Here is a 22,688-nt window from a genome sequence, read left to right on the forward strand (position 1 = left end):
CCTCTGAAACAATGTGATAGTTTTTAAAAATTAAGATGTCTTTGGAAAATAGTTGCCGTGATTTCAGTTCTACTTTCTACTTTAAAAATTCATTTGTTGCTTCTTTTGAATCACGTAATTTCAAATCTACTATGCTTTAAAAGTTTTCTGGAAAATCTGTGACTTTCAGAAGTTATATCTAATAGCGTAAGTCATGCAGGCAGTGTTTACAACATTCTGAAGAAGTTGATCTCTTTTGGAATCATTAAGCTGTATCCTTCTCCAGGAGAAAAACCAAAGTAGTACTTCAATCATTTTGATTTCTAAATGCTTAAAGATTCAAAAAAAAATTTAATGTTTTGATATTGCTGTTGTTTAAGTAGTACTTGATTTCTTTTTCACATTTTTCTATAAAGACTAATCAGAAATATTTAAAGAAATACATTTTAAATAAGAATGTTTCAGTAAAATGTGTCATTATATACATTTTTAAGTCATTTAAAATTTAAATAAAGTAGCTAGGTCAGGTTACAGAAAAAAAATAGGGTTTATGAATTTACCTGTGATCACATGAATCTTGAACACAATGACATTCTGGTTTTGTCTTTAGCCTCAGCTTCTCCTCAGAGAAAACCAATCAGTGATGGAAGCAGTGACATCTGTCAAGCGTATATACATGCTGGCTGGCACATGGGCGTCACTGAAAACATTTAGGTAGTTCCTTTCCTAAAATGTCTTCCTGATATAGTTGCTGAACAGATTAAGTGAAAAAATGTATTTAAAGAGATTAGAACACAGCACTAGAAAAAGATTTATCAGGTGTCCTGGGACCTAAATTACCAAAAAAAGAATAACACGTGGGAAGTGAGAGGAGGGCAAAACCCCTACAAGAGCATTGCTCATAAATAATTAAGAAGATTCAGAAGCAAGTTAAAAATTTAGATACTTATCAGCTTCACATGGGCCATCTTCAAGAGTGATCACAATAGTGCAATATTTTCAGTTTCTGGGCTTTTATTTTAATTTAAATTTTGAGCATATTTATTTGCTATAATCACATAAATTTCATAGAATGTTTTCTCAAACCGTAAGTATAATTTTAATAACATCCAAGTGAATTAGAAATTTCTTCTCCATAGAAACATAATTTTAGAATGGATCTAAATAAGAATACTGGAGTCTATATGCAAAAAGAAAAAACAACCTTAACTTACACAAGTTTATAAACCACCGCTATTCTACATATACTTTTAATGAAACATTCTAAAATCGTCAATATTTCTTTCTTTAAAGGTATCCACTACTTGATCAAATTCTCCTCTTCTTAAACTATATTTTTCCATAGTGTTTCTTTTATTAAATTAATCTTTCTAAAGGAGTGTCACATTTAAAAAAAAAAAAAGCTAAGTCCTAAAAATACTAGTTGAGTTCTAAGTAAATTGAGCCAAATTCTTCAGCATCACGTCCAACATTGATATCTTACGGAAACTTGGCTTTTATGCAATTCTTATCACAATTGCTCAATATGCTCATTTGCCTTCTTTAACTTCCTTCTGTTATTTTTACCCATCTTTATTTTTTTCTTACAATTCTATTTTTCCCCTTCCTCATATCAAACTGCAACTGGAAAATAGCTCACTCATTTATTTTCAAATTTTAGTTTTTCTCTTTTAAAATACCAAGTAAGAAACATTCAAATGGTCTTCCCCTCTGTAATGTTTTGTCATTATAGGCTCTGAAAATGATGCCTAATAGAACATTCATTTTAGAAACACCTGTGATCTGGCCAAATGCAATCACATCAGGTAATAATTTCTTTCCTTGTTATATAAACGTAAGTTGACTCATATTTTAGAATTGCTCTTTTGAGTAACAGACATTCTATATATTATTTCTTAAACGCTAATAACTTGTGGATGTTAAGATTGCATAGTAACAACTCATACTAGCACCAAAAGAAGTTTACATTAAAAAAACATAATCTGACTTGAATAACATAATTAACTATGATACGACTCTGTAATTATCACACAAATTTTTTTCCCTCATTACATAATTTTTACATGTGGGAGAATTAAATAATCTAAAAGCTTTATGGGATTATCAGATGCTTTAGTGGAGTAGGTAACCTTAACATAGAATACTTTTGTTACCTTTTATGTAAAGTGAGACTCTCTCAATGGTAAACAGAAATGTTCTTCAGTAGTTTCTAACCCTAGATCATCAAGAGAATATTTTTTGTCCATATGTAAGTCAGTCAGTACTTTTAATACAGTTTTTACATCTGTGTGGTAAGCTGAATAACAGCTACCCCTTCTCCCCCATGCCCATTATCCATGTCCTGATCCCTGTGAATGATAACTTACCTGGCAAAAGGGACTTCAAAGATGTGATTAAGTTAAAGATCTTGAGGTGGGGAGATTATCCTGCGTTATCTGGGTGGACCCTGAATGTAATCACAGGTGTCCTTATAAGAGATGGGCCAAGGGAGATTTGACTACAGTAGAGGAGAAAGAGGTGTGACCACAAAAGCAGAGATTGGAGTGAGGAAGCCAGGAGCCAGAAATCACAATAGCTTCTAAAAGTAGACACGAAGACGGGATTCTCCTGTGGATCCTCCCGAAGGAAGAAGTCCTACGGACACCTTGATTTCGGCCCTTTAGAATCATTTTGGACTTCTGATTTCTAGAACTATAAGAGGATAAATTTGTGTTGCTTTAAGTTATTAAATTTGTGGTAATTTGTTACAGTATCTACATGAAACTGATAAAATCTGTAAAAAGGAGTTTCAATTAAATGACCCCCAAGATCTATAATTTGAGAAAACTGCTCTGCACTGTCAGGTGTGTGAATTTTTAATTTTAAGCATTTTTATAGGCATAATTTAAGAAACATCATTTTTCATTAGTTATTTGAGAGGTAACATTCTTTGCTATAATTAGTCTGTTGGGCATTAGCATCGAGAGGCAGCAAACATGAGGGGAGATATTTCTTTTAGTTTCTTTTACCAAGTTGAAGGAAAATGTTATATTATTGATTTCTATGTTTGAAAAGCCAATTCAATTAGAAATTCAAAACACAAGAATCTTGCAGAAATCAGCTGCCAGATTTATTAATCTATCTGAAAATAAAAATACAACCAAACAAAAAGCAGAATAAGAACAGAAAAAAAACTTTAGATACATTTCCCAAAAGAGTTTATAATGCAATGTTTTGAACCCTTCAGTATTGGAAATATACTTAATGTTGGCCAATTACCAATCTCATTCAGTGAGTTACTACTGTAAACGGCAAAATATAGTGTTTGTCCTTAAATATTATATAATCAATACCAATTCTTCTTTGATTCCTTAAAATAATTCATAGCCCAATTCTTTCTCACTGTAAACTAGAACTATTGAATAAAATTTTTAAAAGAATAAAAGAGAAAAAATGAAAAAGAATCCTCAATATAATTTTCATTTAGATCATATTCTAAAGACCCATTTTCAATTTCTTCTTCAGTTTCTCCAAATGTGTCAATTCTATTTCCAATAAGACTTTAGCTGAATATTTTAAAATCTGTTTTTATTCTAAGTGCTGTAAATGGCCATATGAGCATAGTGGGGGGGGAAAAGTTCAGATTTTTAAGGCATATTTATTAGCCCATAATGGGCCTAATGATATATAACGTAAATGTAGAACAACCACTGAAATCACAGGTTACATAGATATGTTGAAATTAGAATATGTGGGTTTTTTGTAGGATTAAATGTGAGTAGTATTGATTATGGTATGTGGGTTTCCCAATAACTTTTCAATTTAGAGACATGAGTTGTAATCCATGTCACGTTGGAAAATGGGTAGCCAGGAGATCACCTTTCAACAATTTTTCCTGTGTTCATCATGAAAAGCTTTCATAGGTTGATTTTGGCTATGTGTTTAGGACTTTTTTTTTTTTTTTCTTTAACATTTTGCTATGGACCCTTTAAAAAATTTTATTTCTCTAGGATATTGATGGATTGAACACAATTCATGTTTCTTGCTTGAATCATTTTAGCAAGCTATTCAGAGATATTGTAACACCATTTACTTATGGTTTTGTCAAGGTAAATAGAACAACATACCCTGCTTTCAATATTTTCTCCAAATGCAAAACAAAACCAAAACAGAAACCTTTGAAACTTTAAATCTTTAAGTCTTCTTTCAAACAATCCAATCACATTTACACGAGTGTCCAAAACAAGATGATGGATAATATCAGTGCCAGCACTATGTCATACAGCAACTTCCTCATATTCTTTGACGGTTTGTAAATAATTTTCCATTTCACCAAAAGTTACAAAAGTTTCCACAGTTTCCCTTAGCAAGCGGAAGCTTACTCTTCATTTTGTCAATGTGCGTAAAAGCTGCTTATAGCATAGCATGGCGCAAGCTATTTTTTAAGCAATAAATGGTTCGAGTCATCTATTTTGTCCTGAAATGCTATCTGTAGTTAACTGCATTGCTTATAAATGGTCATAGTAAATTCAGCATGAAAGAGAATATTACAGAAAAGACAGCAGCAGAAGCATTAGCATTATCTAATATTTATATATGTTATCAACATAACACAGCAGTAAAAGGTTTAAATGCATATCAATGGGTACCATGTCTAAAAATTACTATAGTACCTATTTACTGTATTGGATATTTTTCTTAAGGAGTGCTTGCTGTATCTAGAACAGCATATCACGTGATTTAGTACAGTTAATTCTTATCGATTAAATAATGTTTGTATGTACTGAAGGAAGTGAAAGGAGACAGATATTTTTTGCTTCACTGTGATCCCAGATTTAACATTGAAATGAAGATCTCAAAGGACCATGAAAAATATTATTTAACTGAAATGGGCTTCAAAATACTTAAACGACAGTATGATTTGTAGATAAACAGCAAGGTGGCACCAGATACATATACTGCTACTGGCCTGTGACTCAGTTTCGAGCCAGAGTCCAAAATTGTGCCCCTCATTTACAGTCATGGTGATTACTCAACTTCGGAGAGAATCACCCATTTTATGGTTATCCTCTGTGAGTCAGATATAAAGCAAAACAAAACAAAAAACAGCAAATGCAATCTCTAAATATCTTTTTACAAGAGGTGCAAAAACAGTCATTTCGAACAATTAAACTGCCTTTTACAGTAGTTTTTTTTTTTTTTTTCTTGTACACCTTGCAGAGACTCAGAAATGATAGGGGGAAATGCCCAAGGCAAATAGTCGCCAAGTGGATATTTACACAATGTGAATTAACTGTACCATAGACACCCAGAGGAAATGAACATTTTCTAGGTTGTTATGAAATCAAATCAACATGATATAGCTTCATCATACTTAAAACCTGTAGGACCCAATCCCAAGCCTAAGTAAAAAGTAATCCCCCAACCCACCCACCCTCCCATTCACCCATTATCTTCCTGTTACACAGAATAAATGTTTAGATTACTCCCACCCACCCTGAAATAAAGTGCGCAGTCCATGGCAGACCATAGAATAATGCAACAGGAAAAGCCCCTTTTTGTGTATCATTATTTAAAAATAAAATACAAACGACAAAAATCAAAGATTGAAGAGAATTCAGAGATTCTCCGTATCCTGCAAAAGAGAAGCGTGTGGAGGCCCTTAACTGTCACTTGTGTTAATACACGTAGCCTTCGTTATAGGGGTGAGGGTTGCAGCAGCCCCCTTCCGGCATGTAGGCCATGCTCTCGTCAAAGTGGGACAGAGGCACTGTGTCCTCTTCGTTGATATGACGCTCCACATCTGTCTTCAGCAGTGGGCGCTGATTATCTGGAAAGGCCATGGAGAAGAGGGCTTCTGGATCACACACAAATTTGTAGACGTATCTCTCTCCAGCCACCTGAGGCAAACATGGAAGAGAAAGCCCATCCTTATTTGTGGTGACAGATGGTAACCAGACTTAGTGTGGTGCGCATTTTGCAAGAGAGACAAATATCCAATCATTACCTTGTACACCTGAAACTAATACAAGGTGGTATGTCAATTATACCTCGGTTTAAAAAAAACAAAACAACCACATCTTCACCATCCCCAGATGGGGAAGGGCAGAGAAGAAAGAAACGAAAACATGATTTAATACTCCAGAAAGGATGAATAACAAAAGAAAAAGCAATGGAGTATTAACAGATACAGATAGGAAAAAAATCCTCACTTTGTGGGATAAACTACAGTTCAATCAAGGGCAATGCAAAATGTTGATCTTGAGTAGTAATTATATTCATTCCAGATATAGCTAGAAAGCTTAGCAGTTTGCTTCTTTTAATGTAAATGTAAACCTACATTGCTTTTTGGGGGGGAAAAAATCAATGATTTCATGCAGGCATCTCACATTGAAATTTTTCCCTCTCTTTTTGAAAAGGTAATGTCTATAGTACTTATGAAATAACCAGGCCTTTAAAGTGTAGTGTCTCCCTCTTAACGTTTTATTTCTGAAACTGTAGAAAAACTAAACTTGCAAACCTTAAAAGAAAAATGTATTGTGTTCCTAATAACACTAGACCAGTGATTCACTGATTCGCAGTGTGGATTGTTCTTTTTCTTTTCTTTTTTCTTTTGCACTGTATATTCTCATTTGAAAAAAAGAAAAAAAAAGATACATAGCCTTATTTAAATGACAGATGGATCAAGAGGGCAGCATTATCCTGGGTACATCACTTTTAAAAATGAAAGAAAGATGCTTCAGACAGAAGTTAAGGATGTATATAAAGTGTCAAATTGAAGTAAGAGGTGTAAAAAAGTGAAAGGAATTTAAAATACACAATGCATACGGAGGAAATGAGAAAAAGAAATGTGACAGCTGCCTGAAATAATGAAGTAGCGTCATTTGTAGGAAATGGCACGTCCCAAACTAAAATTTTGAAGAGTAATGCTTCTCTAGGAAATTATAAACAATTGAGTGAAACAAACACAGCCCCGCCCCAGCTGCCATTAATAGACAATGCTGAGCTTCTCAGAAAGGCAGGAGTTTTGGCGGGGGTGGGGAGGGGGGCAGACGTGGATGAATACAGTCTTTGTATTAAGTTTGATAGTAACTTTTTGTGTGTATGTAGAATTCAGTAATTTTAGAAAGGTGAAAATTACTCATCTCCTCTGCTAATTGCTGTGTGATGGCGGGGGGTGGGGGGGGTGAGTTCATGTTCATGGTTTATAAACTATTTGTGTATGTTTAGGGGAAAAAAAATTACCAGAGAGCACCGCTGTTCTGGACTCAGATTTAGAATGGTTTTTGCCCTGGATTTTTCTGTTTTGTTTTGTTTTGACCCCGTAAGAGGAACCAGTTTAGAGAATTCAAATACTCTGAATATCCTTAGGCTTGAAAACAGCCAATACTTAGTTTTTATGAATTTGGACATGTTTCTTAAACTGTTCCCAGTTCCCTTTTCTTGTGAAATGGAGGCAGGAACGGCTTTTTGCAAAGCCTGTTGCAAGACGGAGATGGAAGTCTCTAGCAGAGGGCACAGCAGACAGAGGAGTCTGGCATAAATTTATTCACTTCAGTCCTTTATGAAAAGGAAATTAAGTCCGTAAAGGTGAAATGGTGAAACTGCCATAAAAGTAAAAACAGGCCATATCAGAAACAAACCTTAATGATACCAAATCCTCGTTTCCCTTTTTTTCTTTGTTCAAAGCATTTTGAGGAAAAAGTGCAATAAATGGCCTGCATAGCTCAGAGCATTTAATAATCTGCTTTGTTTTGTTTGCGGCTGCTGAGAAGGAGGCATTTGCTTTAGGCTACTGGAACTTTTTTGTACAACCTGTCGCTATGGATTATAATTAGAAATGATTTGATAAATCACTGTGGGGAATCAAAATGTATAATATGCCATCAATATTTTAAAATCTCTTAAGGACTCTGCCTTGACTCACTGTTTTACTTTTTCTTTCAATGAACACATTTAGGGCTACTACTATATTTACTGAACTATGGTAAATGCCACAGAGTTTAGAACAAGAGCTGATTACCAACCAAGGGACATATCTTCTGTTATTAGTAATACAATTACCATATGGAAAATGCTGTACATTCAGTGTACACAAATTATAATGCTTAGATAGATAAAACATGAATTTTGCAGGAAAGATGAATCAGAATTAAACAAGGAGGTATCTTTTGAACTGTGCTTTGAAAGACTAGCTATTTCAATGATGTGTTAACTTTTAAAATTTCAGAATACAGGGATATTGGAAGAAAATTTAAAATTACAGACTAAGCCAAAAGAAATAATAATCTGATTATATCATCCAGAAATAACCAATGCTTAAATGATTGTATATATTTTTCTAGGCATTTCTAAATTTTGAAATAGAAGTACATACATGTACTGTCTATAAGGTACAATAATCACTATTTTGCCATTTCTTATTTCTTTCATAACTACTGAAATAATAAGGGTTTCTTTCATGTTTAGATCCACTTGGGTTTTATTTTCTAATCTTTCATTTAATTTTCTTTTACATACACCACATACACACATAGTTTTGAGTTCATAAACAAGTGTGGTCAGATAAACATTTTCCCCTTTACACTAAAATATTTAATTCTACATTATAGTTGTTTTTTTTTTAAGGACTGAATAATTTTTCTCTGAATGACTATGTTAGAACTTACTTAACCATTATGTTATCAGGTAAAGATAAGAAGGCAGGACATTCCAGAAAGAGGAAACAGTATGAGTGAAGCAATCAGAGAGTCATGGGTAGGTCAGAGAGTAGCAAGTAGACTGGCTCAACATGTGTAAGGAAGAGTTAGTATGTGTGTCTATAAAAATTGTCAAAGCCTTGATTGTTGTGCTAGTTATAAATAGACCACCACTTTTGCATTGTTCACCTTTAAATGACCTATTCTTCTTTATATTATATGCAATACCCTAAGAGGTCTGTGATGTACAACATTTTGCTATCCTATATTAGCAGATAAATAAATAGTTGCTCATAGTTTCCTTTGGCAATGACAGCCTAAGAGGGAAATATGAAGAGCCACAACATTTTTCTCTGTACTTCAACGTCTATGCTGTCATTTGATTATTTGATGGCATCTTGCCTTATTAATTAATTAAAATAAGAGGTAAACAAATGGGATAAGTGATAGCTGGATAAATAAACAGGAACATGGAAGTGGTGATATCAGTAATAGGTATATGTTTGAACACCTTTCACAATATTTAAGACCAGACATGACATCTTGGAGCCAACCCCTCAAACACTGTGTCTAAAAGCCGAGGTATGATTAGATATTTTAAGATACTTTTTTAGCTCTCTGTGACTGCTCCATTTAATAAGGGACTTACTGGTCAAGACACACAAGCTACATATGCCTTGGCTTCAGGGTGTGAGAGGCATTCACAGCCACCATCTGTTGAAGACTTATTGTGCCAGGTACAATGCAAGCGTCTCAAGTACATTATTTCATTTAATAATCACCAAAGCTTCGCAAGGTAAGAATACCACTGCTTAGCAGCAGAAGAATGATTCAAAAAAGGTGTTCTAATTAGAACCTAGCGTGCAGACCCACGTCATGACTGCATTTTGTTACTGCTGTGTGACACTGCCCAGGGGACCTGCAGAGCACCTACTATGCCAGTCCACTTGATGTGCCCAATTAGGAAGACGGTGATGAAAATGAAAAGCATGGGATGTATTTGAAAGCAGCTGAAATGGGGGTGGTGGATGAGAGAAAGGGAGGAATTAAAAACAAAAAACTCTATAATTGAAATGGAGAAGATAGAAGGAGCAGGTAGTAACTGGTTTTATATTTTGAAGGTGAGATTCAGGGAAACAGGAAGCAATTAAGAAGCTAATTCAACTTTATCTTTTAAGGATCTTGGAAGTTCTAACTTCCTGGCTGGGCAAATCCAGAGCACTGATTCCCTTTGGTCTGGGAAACTCAATGATGCTCTTTCTCTCTGTTCTAGTAAGTTTCATGGACCAACTGGTCTAGTTTTTCTTGGCATAACTATGGCGACATAAAACTATGCCACGATCTGTAATATGTGATTATGTCCATGTCCCCCAAATGAACAAAGAACACATGATAAAACTATAATGTAATGTCCACGATGGATAAATCCTAAATATCATTCACAGTCAAGACTATTAGATTGAATACGCATGCAAGGCTGAAGGATGTAACAGTAACACCCAAATGTTTTATTTATTCATGTATTCATTATCTTCTTCAAAAATTTTATGTTTTATACTAAATGTAATTCATTTGTTTTATCCCACACTTTTTAAAAAGCTACCTTGAAATATTAAGACACTCATTTGAAATAAAATATATTTCACTTCATTATAACAACAAAGTAAGATCAAATAATTTAACCAAGTAATGAAATCAGCCAAGAAAAAAATGTTTTTCAGAATGAAAACAAGAAATGTTCTGAATGTTTTAAGAATCAGAACAAGACGGAAAAGGTAACAATCCAGTTCATATTCAAAATTATATAATCGTGGAGAATGTAGCAAAATATCAACAACTTCTGGGCATATATGCTTGTCATATTAGTACTAAAACAACATTCTTTACCAAACACAGCAAAGTGGGGACTTCCAGAAAGTCTACTGCTCTGTGTATGGTATTATTACACATTTGTTTAAAATGCCCATGAATTTATAAACAGAAAGGCTTGTAATAGAAAAACCAACAGCTAAGCATATGGTAAAGTGAGCGAAAACCTTGCTTCAGCAGTGTAATGATATGTGGCTTTAAAGTATGACATGCAGATGAATGTGCAACATTTCTATGAATTTTAATGCTGTATTAGCTGCTCACCTTTTGCATGATTCCTTTCTCATAATAATAGCGGAGTGAACGGCTAAGTTTATCATAGTTCATAGCTGGCCTGTTTTTCTGAATGCCCCAACGCCGGGCCACCTGCCACCGAAACAGAATTACATTATAGTGTTGAGTATAAACTTATCAACATATTTCATAATAATCAGTTAATTGATTAATTACTTCCAAACCCTCCAAAACACATCCAAATCAAACACATAAGTAAAGAGGCAAAAGCTATCATGCTCTGTATTTCCTGTGTCCTGGTTTGCTTTTTAAACCAGGCGTTCAGTGATCATTCTGAAACATCACAATAGAATTCTTTGTCACTATTGTTTTGGATACAAAATTAAATGGAAATAAGGGAATGTGTTTACAACGGGAATGAACAGGCTGCAATTCACCAAAATGAGGCACATTTCCCATTCTGAGGTACCCTGTCTGTTTTTTCCCTTATTTTTTCTTTTCAGATAAAAACTATAGATCAAGAGCAGCTGAGTGATCTCTTTGTAAAGGTGTTTTTGAGGTTATGATAAGTCAAAGGAACAAAGATATCCTGCTTGACACTGAATAAAAGAGTGAACAAGTGGCGTAGTGTGTACAGCTGAGGAAACAGTATACAAATCAGTAAGCTGAACTGCAAATAATTTTTATTGCCTGAAGCAGCATCAGAATGAAATTGTAGCCAACACTAAACTGGGGAATTAAGCATTCATTTAAAGAACAGTAATCAGATGCTAAAAATAAGAAGGAAGTGAAAAAGGTCACCATGTGTATGAGTCCACAAACAAAAATCTTTAAAGCAGAATATCCACTCTGTTGTTTAGTGAACAATCTCTGAGCTTTTTATAATGTGGCTTTGGAAGAGCAACTTTAATGGCAAAGAGAGAGAGTTCTTGAATAGAGCTTTAGCAAAAGCTCCCTCCTCAAGGTATCTGTATCCCCTACCTCACCACTACCCTGGGCTACCTACAGCATCATCCAGAACAAGGTGGCCTGCTTTTGTGACCCCAGCTAAAGTCACATTGTCATTAATTTCCACTTTTGCTTCATCTGAGCAGAAACTGCAGCTGCCACGCATACCTAGGCAAACCTGAGAAAGCATTTTCTAATAGGGTTAGAATTTTCTTTCATGTTCACAGAATTCCAAGTTGTTGCTGTGCGTCATATACTAAAACAGAATGCTTTGCAAAGAGATCATTCTGTCTCTCTCTACATTATTAGCAAAACCCTTCTCCAGGTTTTTTGTGTTTTTTTTAAACACTGATCCTTGCTATTTTCTCTCTCACTAATTTCTACTTCCTGAATAGAGATACAATGTAATTTAGTCACATGCATCAGTATACTTTTTTAGGAGATGAGAGACATGCCATCACAGGGATGCGACTATACATCAAAACAGAGTCACAGTGACAGGTACATCTTAATGTTCCAAAGATAAGCTTCATTTTAATGTAAATGTTCTAAGCAATAGTGAAATGGGCAGATGGCAATAAGTGAAAGCACTACTTTCTAAATAAAATGTCTTTTAAAAAGCTAACAATGGACATCAGTGAATCTTTAATAGACATGACAACTGAACAGCCTGTGAACCTGGAGGGGCTGTGAAAATAAATTATTAGGATCTCCTTAAAGTGAACAATTTCTGAACACTTATGCATTTATAAACAATTTTTTTCTAGAAGCTCACCAGGATGCACCAAGTAAGTAAAATACCTGCAACAAACTTTAAGACAACACAGTGGAAGTCTTTGGGGAGAGAAAGATGCTTTTTTAATACCCTAAGCAAAGTTTGACTTTTATGATGCCAGTTAATTCTCAGCACCAGGGGTATCAGTAGACATTTTAAAACAATCCAATTTATTCTTAGAACTGTTTCAATATCACATTCATTATATATATAAAGTGGAGGGAAATGGGACATACCCATATGCCTAGGAGATGCAAACAAGTTACTCAAGATGAAAGAATAAGATACAGAAATCTGTTGTACAACACTGTGCCTATAGTTAACAATACTGGATTAAACATTTAAAATTTTGATAAAAGATAGATCCCACGTTGTTTTCCTATCATGATAAAAAATTTTTTGAAAGACTGAAACTTAAAATTAACAGATAACATAAATAATTTCCAGGATAGCTTAGACCCCCCCAACAACTAAGAAAGTCCATTCAGCCCCCACATATGACCTGTCAATCACCACTATATCTAGCGCCACTAAAAGCCAAGGTACTATTTTCAACATGGAGTGGGTACTATGGTGGCAATACTTCCAGTAACTTCTTTATAACATTCTTTCAAATGAAAACTTCAGCTGTTAATGAGGAGAGTGAAAAGATCTCTATAGCACTATAGCATTCACCCTTATTAGCAAATGAATTATGGAGGAAAATGTAATCATTCAATTATTATTTATTTTTTAAAATCATGCTTGAGTATGTAACAGTAAACCTAGAAACCACGATCATGGCCTGGCTACCAGACTTCTTGATAACTCTTCCAGCTCAACAAGCTTGAATGTTATCAGAAGATTTCTACTCTGCGTCCTACAGATGCTTTGCTATGTCAATAATTGTTTCCCTGGAACAATTCCCCAGAACCCATGATTAATTCAAAAATAACATCTCATCTCAAATATCTCAAAAAAAGAGATGTTAAAGACTATGTGCTTGCTAAAATTATCCATACACACTGAGCAGAAAATCAGCGGAAGACCGCAATCTCACTCAGTATCATTTTAAACTGCAAGATGAAATATAAAGAAGCGGAACTCACGAGACATTCAGCAAGGATGGCTTCAGAACCACCTTTCATGAGCTGTGCTGTCACAGACCCTCAAAGAACTGCTGTGTAGTTGAAAGAAGAGGGTGACTGTGGGCCACAGAGACTAAAGAAATTTCACACACACTTTCCAAAGAAGAAATTTAAACATAAACAGCACAGTCATTGCCTCATGGAAGCAATTGCAGCAGTGAGCAATGCAGCAATCAGAAACGGAATGCTTCATTTTGAACAAAGGGCCTTAGGAGACATGGAGTGCTTACTGCACAATGGCCAGGGAGTTAGTTACTATTTGGAAATGGTCGGCTGACTCTGAATTCTCCAGTTCTTTTTTACTTTCTGAGTCTGCCACAGAAAAGGTGTCTAAATGTTGGTTTGTTGTATGGAACAGATGTAATTATATTTCTTCCCAGCATTTAAAAAAAAATCATAGAAATTCACAAGTTGATGTAACTTAATGGTCCCCTGGTCAAGTCTCCTATTCTGCTTGTCCTAACATGATCAGCTTAAACATCAACAATTGCTATATAAAGAACTTAAACACTTGCCTAAGAATTTTTACACTAATGAGTGGATCAATAATCACTGACATAATTCAGTCATTTCCCGTATCTTAAATAAACAGATGGCAAAAATAAAAAATTCTCTTTCTGCTCACTTTATTTTAATCACGGATGGATGGAAGTCACTGATATAAACCCCTGTTGAATGTCCTCAGTGCTAGCATGAACCAACTCTTGCAGAGATTATTAACATCGTTCATGAGGTGAAGAGCACACACTCCCATCATGTTAAAGGGCCTTCAAATCACTTTACGTGAAGTGTTTCTAGTCTCAATTTCTAGTGCTTCACATTTCTGTGGCTCTTTCACTTACATCACTTAAGTACACCTACATAAAAATGAATTTCTTTTGACAGCCAAATTAAGTTTTAGGTGCAGTACAAAATTCAAACACCCAAACATTTAGCCCATACTCGGTAACTGATATACTGAATTTCTGATTTGCCTTGTGCCCTCTGTGTGTGTGCTGGTGAGCATATGCACACTTGGTATGGGGTTAAGGGAGATGCAAAGATAACCCTCTCATGCTACCAGAGTATGGATATAATCCGGAGTAGACTTAATTGTGCTAACCAGCTCCTGTGATTTCATACTCTATTTAATACATATTCGAATCGGATAATCTCTTAAATCTTGATAAGTAATGTCACCTTATCTTCTGGATATCAAATTAGGAGACATGTTATCTGATTATGATTGACTACATGGTCTCATAGAGCAGAAAATGTAAGATGTATAGGCCCATCAGCCTAGGTTGTAGATGTCTAGTCTACATGAAACTAATCACTTTGAGTTAAAAAATAGCTGGATACCTCTCTGAATTTTTTGACTTTTCTGAGATGTTTAGATCCTATGGCCAATATGATCAGTCACAGGCATATTAGCTAAAACTCTTCCACTGTTTTCTCAGCTAATGTAAATTGAAGTCAGTTTTAATAGTAGCAGAGAAAGCATCTTTAATAAGACACAAACATTTCCTATAAAAGTCACCTTTCTTTTGAGGTCCGAAATGCTATTTGGTAGGTTATGCTGTAATAATAATAGTAGGCTTAAGCCTAAAGTTAGTCCTGGGAAGAATAAAAATTGAACTGAGAACTTTTTCATGAAAATACTCCATTTGTACGTGCATGGGGGGCGGGTTGGAAGGGGCAGGACAGAATGAAAAGTGTTCCATTTACCCGTGTTATCTCTATCCAGAGTCCTCTCATTTTGGTAATTTCTTAGGTATTATGGTGACATTTTGAACTTTATTTCTACCTTCCCATGGAGTGTACACAGCCCAGCTGATTTGAAACAGATATCACCAATAATCAAAGGAAAACAATGTTCATACAGGTCTATGTCTCCTGAGAAACACATAAGAAGTGAGAATTTCCGACTGTGGCCCTTGTGTGCCTTTATCCCACACAGCTGTGTCTCCCCTATGCCCTCTTACAGATGACTTTGTTCTCTAAATGTTCTTCTCTAAACCTCTTGACAAAAATCAAGATTGTCCAAATAATACCTGCCAATTCTCAAGAACAATTCTTCCATACCCAAAACTAGCTGAAATTTGATGGACATCTCCTCTCTTCCTCAAAGATCAGCAAACGTGCCCAATACAGATGCACTTTTAGAGACTTCCAGAGCCCTGATCTCTTGAATAAAGGATTATGCTAATAATCTGGTTGATTTCCTTCAATTCTATAGGATGGTATTCAACTGGATAAAGCCTGAAACATATTCATGTCTATTCATGTCTTATTTTAAATGTATTCTTGCCTTTTTTTTTCGCCCACCTTTTAATGCAAAATGTTTCCCTGAAGTTTTAAAATTAAAAAATGCTTTTTGGACATATTAAACAATATGTTTCTTTATTTACAACATATCTGATTTTCCTAACTAGAATCTACTAAACTCACCTCTTCAGGCTCAATCAGTTTAAACTCCATGCCTCTCCCAGTCCAGGCAATGAAATGGGAATTTGAAGGGTCGTCCAGAAGAGCCACCAAAAACTGCCAGAGCTGAAGGGATCCCCGCCGCTGGTACGTAGGTCCCTCCCGATACATTCCTGGCTCTTGTTTTATGTCTCCTAAATTAAGAACATTTCGAGTTTCTATGATTAGCAATATTATGATGTTTACATAAGTTTTCTATTAAATCTATCACTAAAATGGTTAAACCACAACCAATTTAAGGGTTTCTGTGAAATATACTGTTAACCATTAAATAGGGATTTAAACTAGTAAAAGGCTGAATATAAACCAGGAATCTACAAACTTCCAGACAACTAAATATAAAGGTCACTATAAATGTACACACGGCAGAACAAATCCACGGATGTCATTTACTTATAAAAATGCTGTATAACGTTTCTTTCTTTAGATATTACTTTAAAAACTATAGTATCCAATCATACCTCTTTCCTTCATTGCTAATGCCATTAGTTACTGCTCTAAGCAACAATGCAGAGGGAGCACTCAATTTTAAGCTCTGGGCATTTTATTTGTACAAATTAAATTTTGCAAACTACAATTTGCAAATACCTCATTGACCTTCACATGACAAACTACTGAAAATTTTAATGCAAGTATTTCAAAGCAAAGTTAATAACATCTTAAACTCTGTGAGTGAAGTAAAAATGAGGACAATGTCACGGGTAGTTCAGGGCATACTGAATTACCAGCAGACCATCTTTCTTCTACACCTTCACACTGGCACCATGCTTTCTCAAGTGGCAGCAAATAAAAATTCTCTCATTGTTCCTTATCTCTTGTTTGTACTGCACTTCTTTGAGTTTAGCTTGCTATTCTTTTTCTAAAAGTTCAATTTAAAAATGTATATACACACATAAAAATGAATACACCAGAGTTTTCTGTCAATCTATAATTTTAAACAAGAAAGGTTTGTTTGTGCTACATTTGTTATTCATACAAAGTATAAAAATCTATTAGATTACAGCAATAAAGGTGTTAGTTTCCAATTCTTTGGAATATCTTGCCAGATATTTTGATTTTACCAAAAAACAAACAAAGCAAAAAACCACAACTTAGTTTCATGACTACTGATTATTTACTTCTGTCTCCAGCAAACTGTCTCAAAAATATCTGGAATTAGTCACATTGGGGGTTGACTGTCTAGGGTCCTACAAGCATATCACTTATTAATGCATGAATTTCTTTCCTTCACTAAAGAAACAATTCAGACAGAATATATTCAAGCCGATCTACTGACATTAAGTGTGAATTATAAACCAGACCAAATCACACGCTTTTTAAAACTTTCCTTGGTCAGGAGACAGAAATATACCCCTTAAAATAATTACAGAAAAAAACAGTATAAAAACCTATACCAAAATAAAATTATTCACTCAACAGCTGCTAAAAATCATTCTGTTGTTTTGGTCTAAGCTATAGAATACAGAAGTGTCTCTTCATATTGATTTCAATGACAGTTTTATTTATCTCAGTTTTTCCTTCTGAGATTTAGAAATTTTCATGGGGGTAACTGAGTAATTATGCAGATAGAGTGAAACACTGTCAAATTTTCTAAGCTTTAGATTGCTTCTGCCTATAAATGTGACTGATCATACTGGTCTTGTACAATGAAAAAATAACCTTTTGGTTTTCTTTCTTCTTGTTCTTTAATCCTTATAAAATATAAGCCCAGTACTATCTTCCCAAAAATATTTTCTTAGTACAAAATTGAGGAGTATTTAAAAGCCAAAGGGAAAAAATAATCAAGACAGTTAGCTTCCCCAAACATGTATGTGACTTTGACTTTGCCCTGTTAGATTATAGCATAATCCTGTCTACAATTTTGAGCTATTTTTCTTCCTTACATGCCCACACTAATTATCACAATTTCTTAAAATGTTAAGCTCACTAAGAATGAAAGGAACTGATGAAGGTCATTCCAGAAAGTAGACTTTATGCTTTATCTCAAGAGAAAAAGCTGGATTTTAAGAATTTTGATGCTTTGCGAATGGTGCTCAATAAAATAACACAGATCGCACCTCTGAAACTCAAAGGTTAAAACTAACACCTATTATAGAATAAGGCTGAAAAAGTGATCCATATTGGAGTTTAACCCTGTGACCTGGGCATGAGTTTAGCAATTTAAAAGGAGGCCAAGGAAACAGATCTCCCCAAGACTTATCATCCCTTCTGAAAAGTCTGAGTAGCGAAAGCCTCGGGAACACAGTAGACTTCAAGCAACTAATTAGAGATTGAGGAGCAATCTGTGCATGCACTTTGCTATTTAAATAATGACAATTAAAAACTCTGAGAGCTACCAAATCCTTACAGCCATGTTTGTGCAACCCCAAAGTTTGTGCAATCAGCTAATCAGAGGGCCCCTGCTCATTTCCTGTTAAACAATCAAAGCAGGAAATATGAAGACCACTCTGAAAAACCACTAAGTCAATCAACTATTCACTTTTTACCCAAGCCCCTTGTAGATGCCAATGGCTGCCACCTTTGTCAAGAAAAGAAGATTCTTTCTAACTTGACACCCCTTTCTAACATATGGGAGTGATATTTTCATTTTCATTGCCACAGCAAGTGATATTAAAAAGGTAATGCTTTCCTAACTCCATTTGAAGCAATTACCAAGTAATGTCACATTAGTAATGAACATCTTTCCAGGGGAAAAACAAAAAAGGAGGACTCACAATCAAACTAAATGGGCAGCTATGTTGTTCCTGTGTTCCATAATGCATCTCTTCATGAACAATAAAAGGCAAGAGGCTGCATTAGTCATCTGTGCATCCACAGTAGCATGCTTTTGGCTCTGCTTTGTTAATTACGGGATCAGCTTTCAATAAATCTCGAACAACACGCTGCGTGTACTCAGCCAGGCAATGGAAAGGGCCCTCTTATTCTACACAAAGCTCAGCAAGAATGATACTCTGTCTATCTCTAAAAATGGTATCTCTCATAGGACAAAAGAAAAAAGCTTCTTAATGGGCAAAGGAAAGGGAATTTATAAGAGGTGAAGTTTAGCAAGACTTGAGTGCACCATAAGTGATGCGCATAAAAATCTTTAAGTAGCGATGTTGACAGCTATCAGGCAAGGGGAGGGTGATCTTTCCACGCCCTCTTACAGAAATCAAAACTCGATACACAATGAAAAACCTACCATCAAATTTCTCTGGGACGACACAGGTGTCATCATAAAACTGCCGGGGGCCCTTTTCAAACATGCAGCCTGTGGGGGGAAATGGAATACATTTATTCATGACAGAAATAAAGCTCACAAACAAATCAAAATATAACCATTAACGGAAAAATAAAGGTAGAAAAGGACTCTTCTACTTTTCCACTCCATGACCTTGGACACATTATTTAACCTCTGTTGCCTCAGTTTCCTCATCTATAAAATGGGAATGATAATAAACCATCTATCTTATAGGGCTGCTGTGAGGATTAACTGATTTAATATATGCAACTTTAGAACATTGCCTAGCACATGGTAATACATAAGAGTTAGCTATTTATATTATTACTAACCCAGGCATAGAGCTCACATAAACACTGGCAAACCTGGGATGTATAACATATCATCTCCTTTTCCATCTTCTTCCAAGTTTTGTTATTCAATCAGACGAGAGGGAAATCAGAGTGAATTATTGACATTTACTTTGCATTATGACCCTATGAACAGAAACAAATATGGTTTACCCCCTCAATTCTTCAGAGAAATATTTAGCTAGGTTAACCTTCTCATGTTTTCATCTTGCATAGTCAAGGCAGTTAAAAGAAAAAAAAAACCTCCCTTTTTTGCTGTAACATAACTAAGTCTACAGAAAAAAATGCAAAATAAATTGACAGCTTTTAATAATCACTTTCTCCCCCAAATATCCTTGACTGTGGGACCTTCATTTAATTGCTGTTATCTTTAATCACCAGGAAGAAATTTCACATAGTTTAGTCACAGTTTTATTTCTCAGAAGTATTGGTCTCTGTGGTAGGTACATAATATTAAAAATAGCAACAATAATTATATTGCATTTGTGTAAAATTTTTGGTCTCATATTTTCTGGATTTACCTTCTTATTATACTATCCTTTAAAGGTGGGGCTTTACTTCTATTAATGTCATCTATACAAAACAACTAATATTAGACTCAACCTAGAAGGATGGATCTAAGTTATTTCGCTGAAGATAATAGTGTTGACATCAAAGACCATGCACATAATTCCGGAAATACTTTAAAGGGGAGTCTATCCAAAAAAAATCATTTTCATTCATTACAGGTATCATGCCCATTAGAACAAAACTTTCCCATCACGGTTACCATAATACATCCACGACAGAAACTCCTTTTCTAAGTCTTTTACGTGAAAGTCCATTCTTAGCAATTACTTGTCCCAAAATGTAAAATCCAGGATATTTAAAGGTGAATGTATTTAAATCAACTGTGTTTTATTTCAAAACAATGACTTAGGTTTCTAAAGCAAAACTGAAAATTCCTCGACGATACATTTCAGTAGAGAACAGTGAGGTAGGTGATCTATAAAGCACATGTTCTATTTTAAAAGGATGTGGTTGTTGGCAAAAAAGAACAGAGAAATCCACTTTTCAGCTGTTTACATGCACATGACTCATGTTAACAACCAAATACAAGAGATCATGACCTAAAAAAATCTTCCTTTTACTTTAAAAAGAAAAGTTTTAAAATAATGGTTTAGTGGACCTAAGTGATTTTTCCCATATAACATAATGATAATGTGACAGGATCCTTAGGATGTCTGATTATGTTGACAGGTATTTACAAGAACTGCAGTAATGGAAAACTTAACTTCTGTTCTGCTGGGATGAGCCAGGAAGCCTTCTTGCCTCATATAAATGGAGTGGCAGCTAGGCACTTCTGCAAGAGGAAACAACATCGGTCAAAGACAAGTCTGGAGCTGAAAATGTGCTGTTATCAGTGGACAGAGTGCAGATAGGAAAGTAACAGAAACTGACACGAGTCTCTTGAGGGGAACTTGTCAACACATAGTTAACATTTCAGGCAGGGCCCACACAAGAAACGTAAGGATGAGAAGCATATCATGGTGGATACTGCTTCTCCTGCATAGGCATATGAATTCCAAGTGTTACCCACACCAACCTTACTAAAGTAAAGGGTGGCTCTACCAGCAGCCCTGCATAAATGTGATCATGTCTTCAAACGGTGTCATGAGTTCAAAGATATTTCAGGACATGTATGGAATAAATTTGTATACTCAATGTCATCCAAAGCAAAGATCCATAAAAGACGCATTGATAGTTTATTTTATGAACACTGGCTAAAAATTATGATGAAAAGACAAAATTGTTATATCTTTTAAAATTACTCCAGCCTATTAAGGTGACTGCTATTTTTTCTTCAGATAAAAACATGACTGGCTTTTCATTTTGTTAAGCCTACAGGTCATATCCGAAACCAGTGAGGCTATAAAAAAGAAATCCAACAACTTCATAGCAAACACACCATTGTTACCCTAAGAGTGAGGCCTTGCTCTGTAACCAAGTTTACTCATCCCTGAGAAAATAAACTTGGTTAATGGTTAAACTTGTCACAGTGATGGCTGTGTAGCTAATGTGTTTAGTAGCTTAGATATGGGGAAATGGAAAGATATATAGGTTAAGAGACAAAAGATTAAAATTCAAGTCCTTTATTTACTATTAATCAAGCTACACGACTTCAGATAAGTCATTTTGTGTCTAAGTTTATGTAAAATAAAGGGTTGGGTGAGATGTTATCTGAGTCTATTATCATCACAGGTTATTTAACTCTGAATATAAGAAGTTCACTCCCATAACCAGAGGTCTAGCCACGGTGAAGACAGTGAAGTTTCAACCTCAAGACCCTCCACTTGCAAGAGTCCTACTGAAACCCTATGTTACTTTTGTATATGTCCCTTAATTTTCTTTTTCTTTCAGAAGGCTCTCCAAATTTTATAAGTCTTAGGTACCAAAAACCTGGGCCCAACCCTGTATATAACATATATAGGTTCCACAGCAATACATAAACATGTGATTAAGTTGATTCTATCTTCTGTATGTATCACTAAAGTCTTTAAAACAACAAAAATAAATGTATAAATATACATGACAAGTGTGCTATTTAATAGAAGAATACATCCTCCTTTCCACCACGTGTAGTAAGCACGTAACTTCTGAACAAGTAATGACATTTAAATGAATCGGAATCGAAAGGCCCTTATCTCTCTGTCACTACCATTATAGACTTGCAGGCTGTGATAGACGATGAGCCCTGTTTAGCCCAGATGTCATTCTTTCTTGGTCTGGAATCTTCCATTTTTAAAGTCTATCCGATGTTCTAAAAATTTTCCTAGTGATAAATATCAACCAAAATATGAGATATTATTTCACAGAAAAGAAAGCTTATCTTATGTGGTTTTAGTCAAAAATATCTTAACGGCGATCCCTAATAGCAATAACATTGAAAAGTATGTAGCAATCAATAGCTTGCAAGCTGAAGGTAGTGAAACTCATTTTCAAACATTTTAGTACACTGTGCTTTCTTTACATAAAGTATTATGTAGTATATAATTCTGACCC

General features: G+C 34.9%; 1 protein-coding gene across 8 annotated transcripts in view; it reads right to left on the minus strand.

The window, feature by feature from the left end:
- Positions 1 to 5,407: 5,407 nt before the first annotated feature.
- ETV1 (ETS variant transcription factor 1) overlaps positions 5,408 to 22,688 on the minus strand; it is an 87,463-nt gene continuing 70,182 nt past the window's right edge. For 6 of the 8 annotated variants that reach the window (XM_057731651.1, XM_057731652.1, XM_057731650.1 and 3 more), the window contains 5 exons: positions 20,920 to 20,988; positions 19,258 to 19,326; positions 16,041 to 16,210; positions 10,791 to 10,892; positions 5,408 to 5,858 (listed from right to left, as the gene is read on the minus strand). In XM_057731651.1, coding sequence (XP_057587634.1) covers positions 5,637 to 5,858; positions 10,791 to 10,892; positions 16,041 to 16,210; positions 19,258 to 19,326; positions 20,920 to 20,988 — 632 coding nt within the window. In that variant the 3' untranslated portion in view covers positions 5,408 to 5,636. Of the gene's footprint in view, positions 5,859 to 10,790; positions 10,893 to 16,040; positions 16,211 to 19,257; positions 19,327 to 19,661; positions 19,722 to 20,919; positions 20,989 to 22,688 lie in introns of those variants that run through there. The other 2 variants (XM_057731658.1, XM_057731654.1) reach the window with 2 other exon arrangements.

This window comes from Hippopotamus amphibius, chromosome 4 (assembly GCF_030028045.1).
Source record: "Hippopotamus amphibius kiboko isolate mHipAmp2 chromosome 4, mHipAmp2.hap2, whole genome shotgun sequence".
NCBI lineage: Eukaryota > Metazoa > Chordata > Mammalia > Artiodactyla > Hippopotamidae > Hippopotamus > Hippopotamus amphibius.